This window comes from Primulina eburnea, chromosome 15 (assembly GCF_022965805.1).
Source record: "Primulina eburnea isolate SZY01 chromosome 15, ASM2296580v1, whole genome shotgun sequence".
NCBI lineage: Eukaryota > Viridiplantae > Streptophyta > Magnoliopsida > Lamiales > Gesneriaceae > Primulina > Primulina eburnea.
The window spans coordinates 33,411,291-33,427,853 of NC_133115.1; the positions used below are offsets into that span (position 1 = coordinate 33,411,291).

At 34.9% G+C, this 16,563-nt stretch overlaps 2 protein-coding genes across 3 annotated transcripts; both read left to right on the forward strand.

Annotated features, from left to right (window-relative positions):
• Nucleotides 1-3,042: 3,042 nt before the first annotated feature.
• Nucleotides 3,043-6,566, forward strand: LOC140814995 (protein XRI1-like). 2 transcript variants are annotated; one of them, XM_073174090.1, is made up of 9 exons: nt 3,043-3,187; nt 4,059-4,114; nt 4,210-4,332; nt 4,926-5,059; nt 5,155-5,218; nt 5,306-5,408; nt 5,480-5,523; nt 5,646-5,729; nt 5,960-6,566. In XM_073174090.1, the coding sequence occupies exons 1-9, from the start codon at nt 3,096-3,098 to the stop codon at nt 6,232-6,234; spliced, it is 975 nt and encodes a 324-aa protein (XP_073030191.1). In that variant the 5' UTR covers nt 3,043-3,095; the 3' UTR covers nt 6,235-6,566. The 2 variants fall into 2 exon arrangements, with proteins under 2 accessions (XP_073030191.1, XP_073030192.1); XM_073174091.1 differs by lacking the exon at nt 3,043-3,187 and adding an exon at nt 3,196-3,845.
• A 1,641-nt stretch (nt 6,567-8,207) lies between these two features.
• Nucleotides 8,208-11,742, forward strand: LOC140814679 (pentatricopeptide repeat-containing protein At3g22690). Its single transcript, XM_073173735.1, has one exon. It carries the CDS (start codon nt 8,310-8,312, stop codon nt 10,866-10,868), a length of 2,559 nt encoding a protein of 852 aa, XP_073029836.1. The 5' UTR covers nt 8,208-8,309; the 3' UTR covers nt 10,869-11,742.
• Nucleotides 11,743-16,563: the final 4,821 nt, after the last annotated feature.

The window sequence follows — 16,563 nt, forward strand, 5'->3', positions numbered from 1 at the left end:
AATATTTGTCTTACAAAATTGAGTAGGTCTCATGTGAGACCGTCTCACGGATCTCAATCTGTGAGACGGGTCAACCCTACTCATATTCACCATAAAAAGTAGTACTCTTAGCATAAAAAGCAATACTATTTCATGGATTACCCATATAAAGATCCGTCTCCCAAAATTTGACCCGTGAGTCCGTCTCACACAAGTTTTTGCCTACAAAATTGACCAGTGAGACTGTTTCACATAAATTTTTGTGATTAATTTTTGTTATTATTATTATTATGGCAAAAACTTGTGTGAGACGGTCTCATCGGTCGTATTTGTGAGACGGATCTCTGACTTGGGTCATCCATGAAAAAATATTATTTTTTATGCTAAGAGTATTACTTTTTATTGTGAAAATGGGTAGAGTTGACCCGTCTCACAGATTAAGATCCGTGAGATGGTCTCACATGAGACTCACTCTATTATATATATATATATATATATATATATATATATATATATATATATATATATATATATATATATATTACAGAAAAAACGTGTTTTTAACACAATTCATGCAACAAATCAAGTTAAAATAAATTAATGATTGTACAAAAACAGCCTCGTTGAAAACTAAAAGTGGCAGATATTTCATACCTACCAATTATCGTTTTATTTTTATTTTTTTTCTTTATTTATTTTATATTTTTTGCTTTTACTTTACCGAATTCTTTTAAATAATACGGTCCCCTTTCTCTGTGGGTGAAGAATAGTATTGTCGCTTTTGTCCGTGGTCCTTTGTTAAAAAATCCTTCCATCACGTGACTCCCGCGTACTCTTTTTATAAAGAATCGAGCTACATTTGGAGATATTTTTATTAAATTATACACTAATTATTCAAAGTATTTAAGTGTTATTCCATATTTTTTAAATATTATATGGTATTAATTCGTATCATATAGTTATCTACCATCGAATCCTTGGATCTGTTCACTTTCCCAAATTCCCACAATCTCCGCTAGAAGAAGTTCATGTGGTATGATAATGTCCACGCATGCGTAGTAATGCATGTGACAAATGATTCGTTAGCATAAATTAATTTACGAAGGTATCTGAGATGTTGATACACATATATAGTATGAAAACACTAAGAAGCATGGTCGATAGATATCAAAATCTCATATTTAAGACGAAGTTTCTGATTCAAAATTTAATTATAACAAACATCTCGGTCAATTATTATTATCTTTTTAAAATTATATAAATATGACTAAATACATGACGAGTAGGTCTCTTGTGAGACAATATCACGAATCTTTATCTGTGAGACATATCAATTTTACCGATATTCACAGTAAAAAGTAATACTCTTAGCATAAAAAATAATATTTTTTTCATGAATGACCCAAATAAGAGACTCGTCTCACACATACGATCTATGTCTCACACAAGTTTTTGTCATAAATAACATGGAGTTGTATTTTTGTTGGCTCGTTAACATTTTATTTTAGTCCTCATTAATTGCCTCCACTTGTCAACTTCATGCATATTAAAATTTAATACAATGTTAGGAAAAAAAACGAGATATGTATGGAAGAGAGTTTTTAAGGGTGAACCCCAATCCCGATGGCCTCATACAGAGTCGCCTCAAGCCTCGGCGTGAAGGGAGGTAAATCAGGGTTACACACCGGCAGCAGGTACCTAGAAGAGAGGTTGGCAGGAGAAATTCTTCATGAAAGGAAAGCCGAGACTCGATCCTTCACCAACATGGATTAAAGTATCCTTCACTCCAGGCCCTTACCACACGGCCTATACCCCTGGGGGCTATGAAAGAGAGTTTTTAGAGATAATATATGTTAAATGTCCCACATTGGTTAGATAATTAACCTTTGAGTGGCATATATTGGCTTGGACAATCCTCCCCCCTTGAACTAGCTTTTGGGGTTGAGTTAGGTCTAAGTTTCAATCTTAACATGGTATCAAAGCCCGGGTTTCACCGTTATGTGTTGGACTGCCTATAATTAGACAGAACGATCCAGATGTTTAATCCTGAGCGTGAGAGGGGTGTGTTAAATGTCCCACATCGGTTAGATAATTAACATTTGAGTGGCATATATTGGCTTGGACAATCCTCCCCCCTTGAGCTAGCTTTTGGGGTTGAGTTAGGTCCAAGTTTCAATTTTAATGGTCTGTAATTGTGACTCCTCGTTCAATTTGTTTATTTAATAGACATGATTTTTTTAATGTTATATTTAGAGTGTGTTTTTTCGCTATGATGCGATGAAATTTTAGCAATCGGATAATCAAAAAATGACGTCAGATTAAGTCAAAATACGAGGAACTCCTATAATTTAATGAATAATGACGCTGAGATATGATAGAATTACTCTAGACTGAAGATATACATAAAATTTGATCAGAGCCGCTTATCGTGCCTCCATCGCTCTTTAAATGCGATAACAACTGGACTGAGCGTATTTTGGTTTTGCGTTTATTAATTCTGCCGTTGTGCTGGATGAGTGAAACACGCCACACAATGCACAATTCAATACCCACCCAACTACCACTGATTGCACCCAATACAAGACCACTGCTTAAAAGTTATGCAGGGGGTGTGCCCACTACGCTCGGGGTAGCAAGATTTTTAGACCACTGTGTTTTATTTAATAAATCAGACATCGTCTGTATGTGTCGTCGTTTCATCGATATCTTTGTAAGTATTTTGTAATAGTCGAACCTATATTTTAGTGAAATGAAACATTGAATGATTTGGTGGATCAACTTGTTTGTAAAATATGTACGTTGAGTTACGGTTATATTTATCGCGTTTGTATTTTATTTTATCATTGCTCTATTGTAACATTGGAGTGAAATAATGTCTGATGTCAATGCTGATATGATGTAGTATTTTTCCAAACTCTTATCGTGTTTTGTCACGTTTTTACTCCAAATGTAACATAAACTCTACTTGTATTAATAAGTTCATATTATTTTTCTTTAAAAGAGAGAACCGATGAACAAAAAACATAACCCGTCTAGCGACCCCACTTCACTCCCTCCAGTTTTTTTGGGAAATTTTATTTAAACCAATGATTTTCCTTTGACTTTCGTTTCTTTTCATGCTATATATATTAAAGTTATATCGGACGAGACCTAAACTCACATGTAAAGAAATCCATCAATCCATCCTAATGACCAATAATAACGAAAAGTGAGTTGGTTTGTTTGCCTGCTGATTTTTCTTTTGTTATAGATCACTGGGTTGTGTTTCGGTTTTGCATTTTTTGTTGATTATTGCACCAAATGCCATCTTTATGTGGGCTGTTAAAATTTGGAAATGCTTGTTCTTGGTACTTGTTAAGTTTGATTCTGTGTGATCTTCGGTGTGTTCGGGTTTTATGTTGGTTTAATCATGTGCGAACATTGTGACGATGCTGTGGATTTCGATGGTTTTTTGGGCTCAATCTCTCTTTTCTTTTTTTTTTTTTGTGGGGGTTCTGTTCTTGCAATTTTAGTTTCATACAACTGATATTTGTACGTATAATTTTAATTCATTTTTATAGAAGAATTTCTAAAAGAGCACGCTGATAATTCTGCTTGAAATGTCTGTGAAGGATTTGCTGAGGGAAAATTTTTTCTGTGCCTAAGTTAAACATCGTCTGTTGTTGGATTTAAAGGCTAGGAATAAAGGGATTTGGAGCTGCCTTTTGTTGTCTTTCTTATGTTTACCACTTGAAACTTTGTCGATTTGATGAATGTGGTGCATCTTTTTTGCTCATGCTCCCCTCGACTCAATCCCGGGACCAAGTTACTACATATGAACTGGAATTCCGAGATATGTACTGATACGCTATTAGGCTAACTGGGTGGTAAGATGCCGTGCATTTTGTTTGTTTTTAATCACATAGATGTTCCTTACTGTTCTACTTTGATCATCAGTTCAAACTGTGTAGTTTCATTTTCTTGATTCTACCATATTTGGGATCTTCGTGTCTAATTTTTTCATGATTTATATTTTACTTTGTGATCTTAATCGTCAGCATCTCATGTTGTTGTATGAGATATTTTTTTTTGAATGACAGCGAGTTATGGGATTGGGAGTGTCAGGAGTATAATTTTGAGGACAGTACCAACATAGGTTGGGCTTATTCTCATTTTGAATCCCTCCATCCTCAAGTAAAATGCTCGTTTGAACTTGGGTGATGATTTTTGCTTGTATTCTATGATGATCAGAAATATCAAAATGGCATTTGGGTGGAATGAAGGAAAACGAAGACCATTTCTCTTCTATATTAGATGATGAAACTACTCCAGTCAAGGCCTGTGGGGATTTCACCTGCCATGTAATCGAAAAAGGTGGGGGTGGGGCCTTACTCATCCTGTACTTATACTAAGTGTCACCATTTCTTCTCATTTTGTAATTGCACTTGTGCTCTTTGTTCCGAACGATTCTACTTTCTTCAAATCAGCTATCATCCTTACCCAATGGACTTACAAGCAAAGACAGAGGTACAAATGTATCTCTATTCCGGTAGGCGGTAGCCATGTTAAGATTAAAATATCAATTTTATGCGATGGGTGAGAAACAAGTGACAACAAGTTTATTAATGCGTTCGCTACATGCTTCTTCTTTACATTCTTGGTTTAAAAAACTAAGCATTGCACAAATATGGCCGAATGGTTTATTGATTATTCTACATGTTTCAAATGCACGAAGAAGTTGCATAAAAGGTTGTGTCCCATAAAAGTGCACACTTTTTTATTGCGAATCAGTTTTATATATTGATTCCTTCACACAACAGTTCGCATCTTGTATTTTCGAATTTGAAGAGATGTCATCTGGCAACAGTATCTGGAAACAACAATTAGTTGATATCGGTATTGTCGCTGCACAGAAAACTCGGGATTGGGATATCGTGGTATAAATGCAGGTTGTTTAACTACTGCAGAAGTTACAGGGAAAGCAGAGTCAGAGGAATGCAGGGAGCCTTCCTCTCAAGCAAAAAGGCGTAGGATGCTTCAGTTTGAGTCTGAAGTCTTGAATGCACCTCTTTACAATGATGACATATTTTTAAGATCTAAGGTACATTTGTTTGGTAAAAGAGTTAATTTTGCAGGCACCATCTTATGGTTCCTACCTCCTAGATAGTCAATAATCTGTGGCCGTTCTTTATTTAGGAGACACAGGATTCTCTTGAAGCTAATATACATGATATGTCAGAGTGGGTTTCTGGATTTGCAGGTTTTGTTCCTCTCAAAAAATTATTGCAAGATATATGAAAATCAAATTGACAAACATGGTACTTAGTGATAATTTGTTGTTTCTTAGATGGTGCATCGGCATCCAATAATGAGTGCTTGGATCCATCGTTTGAAGGGTGGATTGCCGATTACTTTAATGAAACCGAGATACGTTGCAGTGCTGAAGATATGTATGTTTGCATATTCTTCGCATTATCAGTTAATTTAAAACAAATTTCTGACCAGCTTTTTGTTTGAATAGGTGTGATCCGTCTGGAGCATCTGACGTTCAAATCAACATTAAAGGTAATTCATGAATAGTTCCAGTTATTGATGGTTAATTAATGTTAAATAATAGCATTATGTTGTTTTTTCGTTGGTTTCCCGCCATTTGTCTCCACTGCATAATTCATAACATGATATTGCAGAGCTTTGTAAGATGTCTCCAGAATATGATGCTAACGCAATAACAAATCACCCCATCAATAGTCGTCGAAGTGGTGCTTTCAAAGGTAATTGTTTACACGGCGTTTTCATTGTTACTTGTGGAAACCAAGTTAGTCAAGCTTGATCTGTGGAAGTATTCCGTTTCTTCTGTTACTTTTGTGGTAAGAATTATGGTGTTGTGGCCCGATGGATATCATCTTAAATATTACTTTATATTTGGATTTCAATTTTACAATCTTCTTCCCTAAACTAAACAAGTCTTATTTTCTATGTTGTTTTTTACCCTGCAATTCAGGTAGAAAATCGTACATGTGTACACTACCTAAACCATCATCATCTGTCGTCTATCCATTTGCCTTCATCAAACCCTGTGGTGCTCATGGAGACATGACTTTGGAGGACATAAACCAAAAATTACACGCTCCACCAAAATCAAAGCAAGACCAAGAAGACGATCCTTCTGTTTCTTATCCTACATCAGCATTTTCAGGGAAGCCTGTGGTGGGGAAAACAAAGATTCCAACAGAAGGCGGTGAAGGGAGCATTACAATTATGAGAACCAAAGGGTAAAAGGATGGGCACTTTTCTGAATATTTTCATGCACTATCATTCTCAGAGTTCACCTGATATCAGATGAAATATCCAGTATTTTCTTGATTTCAGAATGATTTAGCAGTATTTAAGATTTCAACCTCGCATTAATCCCATGATTATCATTGTCTAGTGGGATGTTCCTAGTTGTTATTAAAAGCATCCCTTGCCAATGTGATTTTGTACTTGTTATGGGACTAGAGATCTTTATTAGTTCATTTAAATTCCTGTTCTAATTTCTGTTTTTCTCCTTTGTACTCAAGCTTCTATCTTATGTGCATAGACGATGAGTTAGTCTGCGTATTGAATTATCGGAGTCTTAACTTGGTCTTATCGCAAATGATGCTTCATCCAAGCAATATAAATAAATCATATTTAAAGATTTGGAGACCAAAAATTATTGGTAATCAAATATTTCGTAATGTGACACCCTATTTATTCAGTGTTGCACCTAGTATATTTGACGTGTAATTGTTTTTTGGTGGTGTTTTGCGTGTGCGTTTTTTTAGTTGAGTTGCTCTAATAATTCATGGAAGCTTACCCTTTGTAGTGTGTGCATATTTATTATATTCTAAAGCTCAAATTCCTTAAACCATCCGTAAAATATCATAAGACATTAACTAAATTTTTACATTTGATTTCTTTTCGTTTGGAATTGTCAGATTATAGTGGCTTCACCGCCTACGGATGGAATTGGTTTCGGATTAAATCCTTGTACTCCCCTCTTTCGTTCAAGAAATACTCCACTAGAACTGGCGTGGAACTTTAGTACTTTAGTCCACTAAGATCAGTCAAGTCTTGCTTGTTTCTTCAATCAGTTAAAAACGAAATAGCCCATCTTGATGTCTGAGTTGGTTGATTGTGTGACTTATTGATAAATGGTCAAGAGTTTGATTTATCTTGCCAACATTTTATCAGACTGAGTATATTGTATATTTACCTAATGTGATTTACCCGACTAACGTGTTTTGCAGACTATTATGTTAGTTCGGAGTTTATCTAATGCACATTGAAATATAACAATTGTGAATTTCATTATCATAAACAAAACCAAATAGTTATTTCGCCACTTGAATATATATAATTAGGAAATTATTTAAGTCGCACTTTGTTAAGAGTTTACTTATGCTTTTATAGCAAGTAATCTCAGTTGTATGGACCGACGCAAACAGTATTAAATTAGGTAGTATTTCAGTTGTTGTATTACTTGACTGTTAAGAAAAAACTACGTAGGAAAATGACTATTTTTTTTGTAACGAAGAAAAAGGGCAGATCACTTTTCGGTCTCATGAGATTTATGTCGGTCGTCGGAATCAAACAAAGATCGAATGACTATTCAATTCATTAAGAGGCATAGCAGCAACCTAGCCTTGCGCCATTCCCTGGCCTAGCAATAGATATGCAGGCCATGCCTGACATAGCTCGACTAGGAACCTTGCCCAGCGCTCTTTTATCAAAGAGAGATGGTTGGTTATATATGATCATCACGCAAAGTAAGAGATAATTTTCAATAGTCGAGAACAGGAAATAGAGAAAGAAAAGGAGGCTGAGTCGAGCTAGTCGGTCCTTGTCAACTTGATCCACAAAGTAACCAAGTTCGTTCCCAGAGATTGAACCGCACAAAAAAAAAATGACAGTTACACATATTTTTTGTTTTTACTTTAACCAATAATATGAAGTTTTTTTAAAAGTAAAAATACTTCATTAAACAGAAATTATATGTCACTTTTTATATATGAATGAATAAATCTCTATGATTTTTAAAGATATTAACAAAAAATAATTAGTAAAGAGCGATGAACATATGGATATAATTTATCCAAATAGATATCTATCTATCCTACGTAATAGATACTAATATTATCTTTCCTAATAAGATTTTTAAACAATGGGTAGCATTTTATCAAAGAAAATTATTATAAGATAAAGTATTAGCATTGGCCGCCGGTTATCAAGATGATAGGCGGTAAAGAAAATATTAACCTTAAAGAAAATCAGACAGGAAGTTGATTTCAGTTAGAGTTGGTTAGCTCCGGCCCGGAACAGAGACATACATGGCCTTCACCACTCTTGTATTCTCTCCTCCACTCGCCACCCCCTTCACAGCTGACCCAGTAGCTCCGAGTACCCAAATTCAAATTAAATCAGCGTCCATTTCCAATAACCTCGTTCCCAAACCTGGGTCTCTTCAATCTTGCAAAAATCTTCAAGAAATCAAGCAATTACATGGTTACTTCGCTAAACAGGGGTTGGTACATGATCCCGCTGCTCTAACGAACCTCATTGTCAAGTGCTCACAAATGGGGTCTTCTGAATGCTTAGAGTATGCAGAGAAAGCTTTCGAGATATTCAAGAACAGTAAACAGGATTGCAGCAGCACTAGTGGAGTTTATGTTTATAACTCTTTGATAAAAGGAAACTCATCAGCTGGGTCATTTTCAAATGCCATTTTGCTGTATGTTGGTATGATGATTGAGGGTGTTGCGCCAGATAACTATACATTTCCGTTTGTTTTGAGTGCCTGTGCGAAAAGTTCGAAGCTTTTTGAGGGCATGCAGCTTCATGGATCAGCTGTGAAATTAGGTTTTTATGGTGATATTTTTGTTTTGAATTCTTTGATACATTTCTATGGTGAGTGTGAAGAAATTGATAAAGGGAGAAAAGTGTTTGATGAAATGAGTGAAAGGAATGTAGTGACATGGACTAGTTTGATTTGTGGGTATGCTAGGAAGAATTGGCATAAAGAGGCCATCTCTTTGTTTTTTCAAATGGTTGACGAGGACATTAAGCCAAATGAAGTTACTATGGTCAGTGTGATATCGGCTTGTGCAGAGTTGGGGGATTCGAATTTGGCGGAGAAAATTTCTTCCTATGCGGGGGCATCTGGGATAACTTTCAATACTATTTTGTTAAACGCGCTTGTTGATATGTATTTGAAGTGTGGGGCTCCTAATAAGGCAAAACGACTCTTTGATGAATGTGTGGATAGAAATTTGGTTCTTTACAATACAATCTTGTCAAATTATGTACAGTTTGGAAAAGTGAATGAAGCTCTCAGTGTACTTCGTGAAATGCTTTATATGGGGCCAAAACCAGACAAGGTGACTTTGCTATCTGCTATTTCATCTTCTGCTGAACTGAGTGAATTTCGGTTTGGGAGGCAGTGTCATGCTTATGTTTTAAGGAATGGACTTGAGAACTGGGACAACATTGGAAATTCACTTATTGATATGTACACCAAGTGTGGCATGCAGGAATGGGCTTGCAGAATGTTTGATCAGATGCCCAACAAGACTACTGTGTCGTGGAATTCATTGCTTGCAGGTTTTGCTAGAAATGGTGATATCGAGTCGGCTAAGGAAGTGTTCGAGGACATGCCAGAAAAGGATCTTGTATCTTGGAACTCAATGATTGGTGCGTTGGTACAACAGAATTTATTTCGGGACGCGGTTGAACTATTTAATTCCATGCAGAATGAAGGCATCACACCAGACAAGGTGACAATGGTGAGCATTGCATCTGCCTGTGGTTACTTAGGAGCTCTTGATCTTGCAAAATGGACTTACGATTACATTCAGAAAGCTGGTATTCAGTGTGACATGCGGCTTAATACATCTCTTGTAGACATGCTTGCTAGGTGTGGGGACTCTAATAATGCAATGAAGGTGTTTCAAATGATGAAGGAGCGAGACGTCTCTGCTTGGACTGCAGCAATTGGAGCAATGACAATGGAGGGAAACGGGGAACAAGCAATTGAGCTCTTCAACGAGATGCTTAGTCAAGGAGTCGAACCTGATGAAGTAGTTTATGCTGGAGTACTGACAGCATGTAGCCACTCAGGGTTAGTTGAGCAAGGCAAACATATATTCAAGAGTATGAAGGAACGTGGAATGATTCCACATATTATCCACTATGGGTGTCTTGTTGATTTGTTAGGCCGAGCTGGTTTGCTGGATGAAGTTCTAGATTTCATAAAGAGCATGCCTATGGAACCTAATGATGCGATCTGGAGTGCCTTTTTGGCTGCGTGTAGAATTCACAAGGACCAAGAGATGGTGGCTCTTGCTGCTGACATGTTATCAAATTCTGCTAAGGAAAGAACCGGAATCCAGGTTCTTCTGTCCAACATATATGCTTCTGCAGGCAAATGGGATGACGTTGCTAAAGTTAGGACACACATGAAAGAAAAGGGTATGAAGAAAATTCCTGGTTCAAGCTCAATTGAGGTAAATGGAGTAGTTTATGAATTCACTTCAGGTGATGAATTCCATCCAGAGAATGCTCTCACAGCATCGATGCTTGAGGAGATGAAATGTAGACTTGGAGAAGCCGGCTACCTTCCTGATTTAACAAATGTGTTGCTGGATGTTGATGAACGAGAGAAGGAATTCTTACTTGGAAGGCACAGCGAGAAGCTAGCCATGGCATTTGGGCTCATTTCTTCTGGTCAAGGAATGCCCATACGAGTAGTTAAAAATCTGAGGATGTGCTCGGACTGCCATTCGTTTGCAAAAATCGTGTCAAAAGTATATGCCAGAGAGATTATTATTCGTGATAACAACAGGTTTCACTTTTTCAGGCAAGGTTTATGTTCATGCCGTGATTATTGGTAATAGAACTTGATGGATCTAACGTACATTGACGACATTCAGTTTAATTCTTTTCAACAGCATATGCATTTTACGCAAGTACTCGATTATCCGCATTCCTTTGTGCCTATAAAGACACAAACTGTTGTTACACCTGTCCGGTAAAGAATTACCAGGATGGTATTGAATGACTGGTGACATAACTCGTCGAACATACTATATGCAACCAAGTCAGTAAAATACTGACTGCATTACACCTGATCAATGGGAGAAGCAAACCCCTGGATTCTGTCAAACTTAAAAGAGTTTAATAAAGAAATATCTTCTCCATCGATCTTAAGTTACACTATCAGCTACTTCCAAGAAATAGTTTCCTTCTCCCTGATGTTTGCTTCAGGAGCTGAGATTCGGGAAAATGGCATCAATGAGAACATGATGCCTGGGATTAGTCTCCCAGAGTTTAGCCAGATGACATTGAGATGAAGTGCGGCGATGAACCTGTTTGATGATCCAGATGCTGGCCTCATCTTTACAAGGATGGATGATCATATCCAGGGAAACATTCTCATCATCAGCTCCAATCCACTCTCTTTCTAACTGCTTTAGATGAAAATTGGTAAGGTAGTGCAGAGGCTGCCCATGTATCTCCTTAATTGAGTTGCCTAACCCCATCCACCAGGTATAGGGAATAGCGGTGCCATGCTCAATAGGTATTGTTATCAGCTTCATGTATTCTTGGTAACTTTTTGCACATCTAAATCGTAATTCTGCATTGCGGGGCACAAATGAAGCAGTGTTTGTCTGACTAACAAAATAAACAGCAGAAAATAGACAGTTTTTTGGTTGCGTTGACATGTCAAATGTATTCGGGAAGAAAAGATCCAGGTTTATGTGATATATTTGACAGCATCATTCATTTACAAAAGCTGAAACACTACACTAATATGTGCATTTTAAAGTCCGCAAGTGCACAATCTATTTTAATTTAGGAAATAGATTGCTTATTCCCTCATATCAAACATCGACCACATATGCATGAAAGCATGGGCAAGCACATACCCATGTTTGAGCACACAGTAACAGTTAAAAACATCACCATACAAAAATGGACAAAGTGAATACTCTGTTTTATTTGTCAAAATCTATTCAGTTTCAATTTCATAAATACACATTTAACACGGGAAAAACAAGTTCACTCCTCTGGCTATCACAGAATATTATGAAGATTAGTATGTGAAATATAAGAAGCCCAAACAAAATCTCATTTAAACATGCGGCAACCAATGAAAACATGATCCGAGATGTGTTCCCACAATTCCTCTGGAAAACCAATGCTAGCAACTCTATGTGCACATATGCACACATCCGCACACAATCCAATCGCACATTGCTCGTGTGTCACAAGCTTAAGTAGAGCGACCTCAATGTCCAAATTAAAAAATAAAATAAAATCAACTACCTATTCGGACTCTACTATCCAGTGTTCTAAGAAGCAGTAGGCGCTAGTCGAGCAGCAACCCACCGCCTAGGGAATAAGATGTGTCATTTTATTCCCTTATGCATACTTTACAACCATTGTATACTATTTCATCATTGTACCCTCTTCGAACTGTTAACGGTAGATAAGGATCAACGTAACACAACAACACGAGAAATGTTTTTGGGTCTTGAACATGGTTTGCCGGAACGGGAACGGATGCAACCTTGACGAGGTTCCGGGGTGTGTAGGTTGATGGCTTGTATCCGCATTTCATATACCGAAAACGGGGATTTAACGGCGGAACGGAATGGGACACGCGGAACGGAAGGGATTTGTAGGTTGATGGCTCGTATATAAATGTTTATTTTCATCAACTTATATTTCATTTCTCATTATTATTTTATTATCACATGATATGAGTAATTTAATAAGCTTAATATTAATTTCACTATGAACATTGGAATGCAAAGCACATCGGTTGATATGAGATGGTGAATCTTGAGTCTTCTTCCCGCTGCATCCATCAATGAAAGACTAATAAAGAAGAGACCGCAGGTCAACTATTTCTATTGAGAAATTTTCATTACAAAGTATGAAAAAAACTAAGTTAATTATAAAATATTTCTATTTTAATTGATGTTAAATAATTTGTAATGTCACTTTATATGAGATTTGATGCTTATTATTAGTCCATCACTCTAAATTGATTCAAATTTGCGTGAACTTATATATATCCAATCGAAAATATTTTAAAGTTTTAATTAATTAAATACAAATAATTTTTAATAGTATATTTAATTTTTGATATGGTTGGAAATATTTTAAATATAACGACGATATAAATTGTGTTCAATAAATTGTTAATAAAATTTTAAAAATATTTTAAGTTCTTATTTACATCAAATAATCAATTTAAATGATATTTATTTTAATTTTCATATTTCTAAATATTTTCCAAAATTTTTAATTTTTATATATTTATAATATTTTTTTAAAATATCTGTTCCGAGATCGTTTCGCGAAATTTCATTGTAACTGGAACGATAACATCCGTTCCGATCTCCGCGACCGCGACAGCGAACCATGGTCTTGAATGTAGGCTTTGGTTATAAAAGATGTAGCTAATATAGTTGAAAAAGTTCAATGGATTACGTACGAATCTATAATTTTATCGCAATGGAATGACGATGTTTAATCATTAATTTAATGTGGTGTTAAGATGGTAAGATTTCTTGTGGAATCTGTCATAACCCTATGAGAGTGTAATCTATAGTCTTCATTCCATTACCTGTGAAGAAATTGTCAATGCATGTCGAGCTGAGAACTTCCATGGTGGAACAAATCAACAAACTATTACATGTATTAGTTGATTAATACATTTGTTAAATTCAAGATTTTGGTTGGTCTTTCCCAATATATTCGTCAGTACCTATTTCATATCCTCCCGCATTTGAGCTAGAAATAAGGAAAGCTGGTGCCATCCCTCACTTATGTTACTAGAATGAAAAACAATAAAACTCTATTAACTCTATGGTTCATGCTTCTTCAATCCAGTGTATATTACGCACAGATAACAGTTATACAGAGCATTTTCCCAATAAATCAGTGCAAGTTGAAATTGGATTCCATGACATACTGAAATCGATATAGTGAACAAAAAAAAAACAAAGGTATAGCAAATTGTAATTTTTATTTGACATCAATGTTTTTCTAAATGACTCTTTTGACAAAAATAAAATTTATATTACACACATTAAAATCTATCTAAACAAAAATAAATTAAAATGACAAATTGTTCTTCTATTATTTTGAAGTACTGAGGATTTTTTTGCTTTTCTTTTCTCTTTTTTTTTTTTTGCTTAGATTAGAACAAAAAAAAAAGTTTAGAGCATCAGTATCAATAAACTATATTCGATGGATTTAGTGGTTTTAAGAAAAAAAACTGAAACAAAAAAAAGTTTTTAGATAAAAATCAAAATTTGATAACTTACAGGATTAAATTTCAAAAATATGTCAATTGAAATGACTAAAATTACAATTTTCTTGTTTTTTGTTATATATGTTTGTTTTTGCTATTTTGACCACATGTTATCAAATTTCAGTTTAGTCATATATCATTCTGGTTTTTTTTGAACAATTTCAGTGAGCGAGATCATGTGTTCAAATCTCTCGAGAAACATATTATTATATTTTTTTGGGGAATGGGTTAAACATGCTTACATGCATGAGTTAAAGTAGTATTGAGATGTGATCTTTTGGGAAGTTCTCATGCGTCAAACCGATGTTGTGTCGTTTGATCTGGTAGGTTAAGTGCTGTGAAAGAATGACCTCAAATCTTAACGGATAATAATGTCTATGCCGGAGACATGGTCGACAATAGGGAAAGGGTCAGACCGATCTCTAAGTTATATGAGACAACACCAGCAGATGGACACACATCTTCTCGGACTCATGAGCCTAACATCCCGACCTATTAGCATCCAAGTAGGTGCACTATGTGCTGTTATGAGTATAAAAAAATAAATTTACGTATTAGCTAACAACTATATAAATTTTAGCATTGTAATAAGCGCTTGATTCTAACAATTAGTATCAGAGCTAATTCATGAGTTCAAGTCTCTCAAGAAGTTTATTTACATACTTCTTGTGGGAATGTTGTATTAAACGTGCATTAAGTGAGAGTATCACTAAGATCAGTGAACTTTAAGAAGTTCTCTTGTGTGTCAAGTTGCCGACGTTGCGCCGGTTGATCTAGTTAACTAGGTGGACTGTAAAAAAGTGACGTCAGATCTTAACGTGTAATAATGTTTCTGCTAGGGACAGGGTCGACGGAAGTGAATGGTAATACTGTTATTTAAGGGATATGAAACAATACTACAGATACATACGTACTTTATCGAACTCATAAATTTAAGAGTCCGACCAATTAACACCCAAGTTTGTAAAATTGTGTCTTGAGTAATAGCTATAGCTTTTAACTTAATGATAAACGTTTGATTATAACATTATTGTATTATATGATTACTTGAGTGATATTAATAGTTTAATTGTGATGATTGTAATAGTTTGATATTGATTAATTGTAATAAGAAAGTACTAAAATAATTATTGTTTCTCTTTCTTTTTTAAAACACATATGAATATTATTTCATGTTTTTTTAAAAACAAGAATAAAATGTTAATAAATCAAATCTTGAGTAATTACGCGGAAAATCAGAGTAGGCAAACGAGTAACTCGATCTATGAACAACCTTCCTAGTCAGAGTATGGACAACCTATGACATGATCGACGTTCAAATCTATAAGGCAACTTAACGCCTCTCGAATGCTCAAAGCTATTATTTCGTGTACTTAAATAAGTGAAAGTTGCAAATGAGAATGATATCATCCTTCCAAGAACTAGATAATTATGTATTGTTCGAAAAGTGAATCCGTTCACAAAATTGACATATGAAACCATTTCACATTAATTTTTGTGATATATAAATTCTTTGTCAAATACATGGATGACATTTGAACAAAATAATAGCATGGATTTTTTTCACCCTTTCAAAACATCATAAAAATATATTAGTTTTAGTCGTTCTATTTTTTATTGATGTATTTAAACCAGAAAACCCACGACCCAAATTAAAAATAAGAAATCGAACCAAAAGCCACAATATTTAAATTTTAGATATAAATGTTAAATCAGATCTTATACGATTCAATTTTCAAATTATATATATCGCAATCAAATAGACCTTAAAAAGAAATATAATTAGATTTATAGTTTTTTATTTAGATGGTAGATTTTTTTAAATGATATTCAGTGCATTAAGTATATTTTTGCTATTTTTAATCGATTATTATTTATTTAATTCATTTATATTTTATATTTGTGCTAATTTTTAGTTGATTATTATTTGTCTATATATGTTTTATAAAAAAAATCAAAATATAATATATTATATTTGGATTACTAATTTAAATAATTGTGTCACCAAACCAAACCATTTTCGTAGGAAAACTGAATCACGAATCGGATATTGAATTATAGAGTGGGTCTCATGTGAGACCATCTCACGGATCCTAATCTGTGAGACGAGTCAATCCTACCCATATTCACAATAAAAAATAATACTCAGCATAAAAAAATAATACTCTTTCATGGTTGACTCAAATAAAAGACATGTCTCACAAATAAGACCCGTGAAACCGTCTCACACAAGTTTTTGCTGAATTATATACCTCTATATA

Coding starts and splice junctions, on each gene's coding strand:
- LOC140814995 (XM_073174090.1), top strand. CDS start 3,096: ATGCTATATATATTAAAGTTATATCGGACGAGACCTAAACTCACATGT. Junction 4,115..4,209: donor TGAGGACAGTACCAACATAG/GTTGGGCTTATT, acceptor TATGATGATCAG/AAATATCAAAATGGCATTTG. Junction 4,333..4,925: donor CTGCCATGTAATCGAAAAAG/GTGGGGGTGGGG, acceptor TAACTACTGCAG/AAGTTACAGGGAAAGCAGAG.
- LOC140814679 (XM_073173735.1), top strand. CDS start 8,310: ATGGCCTTCACCACTCTTGTATTCTCTCCTCCACTCGCCACCCCCTTC.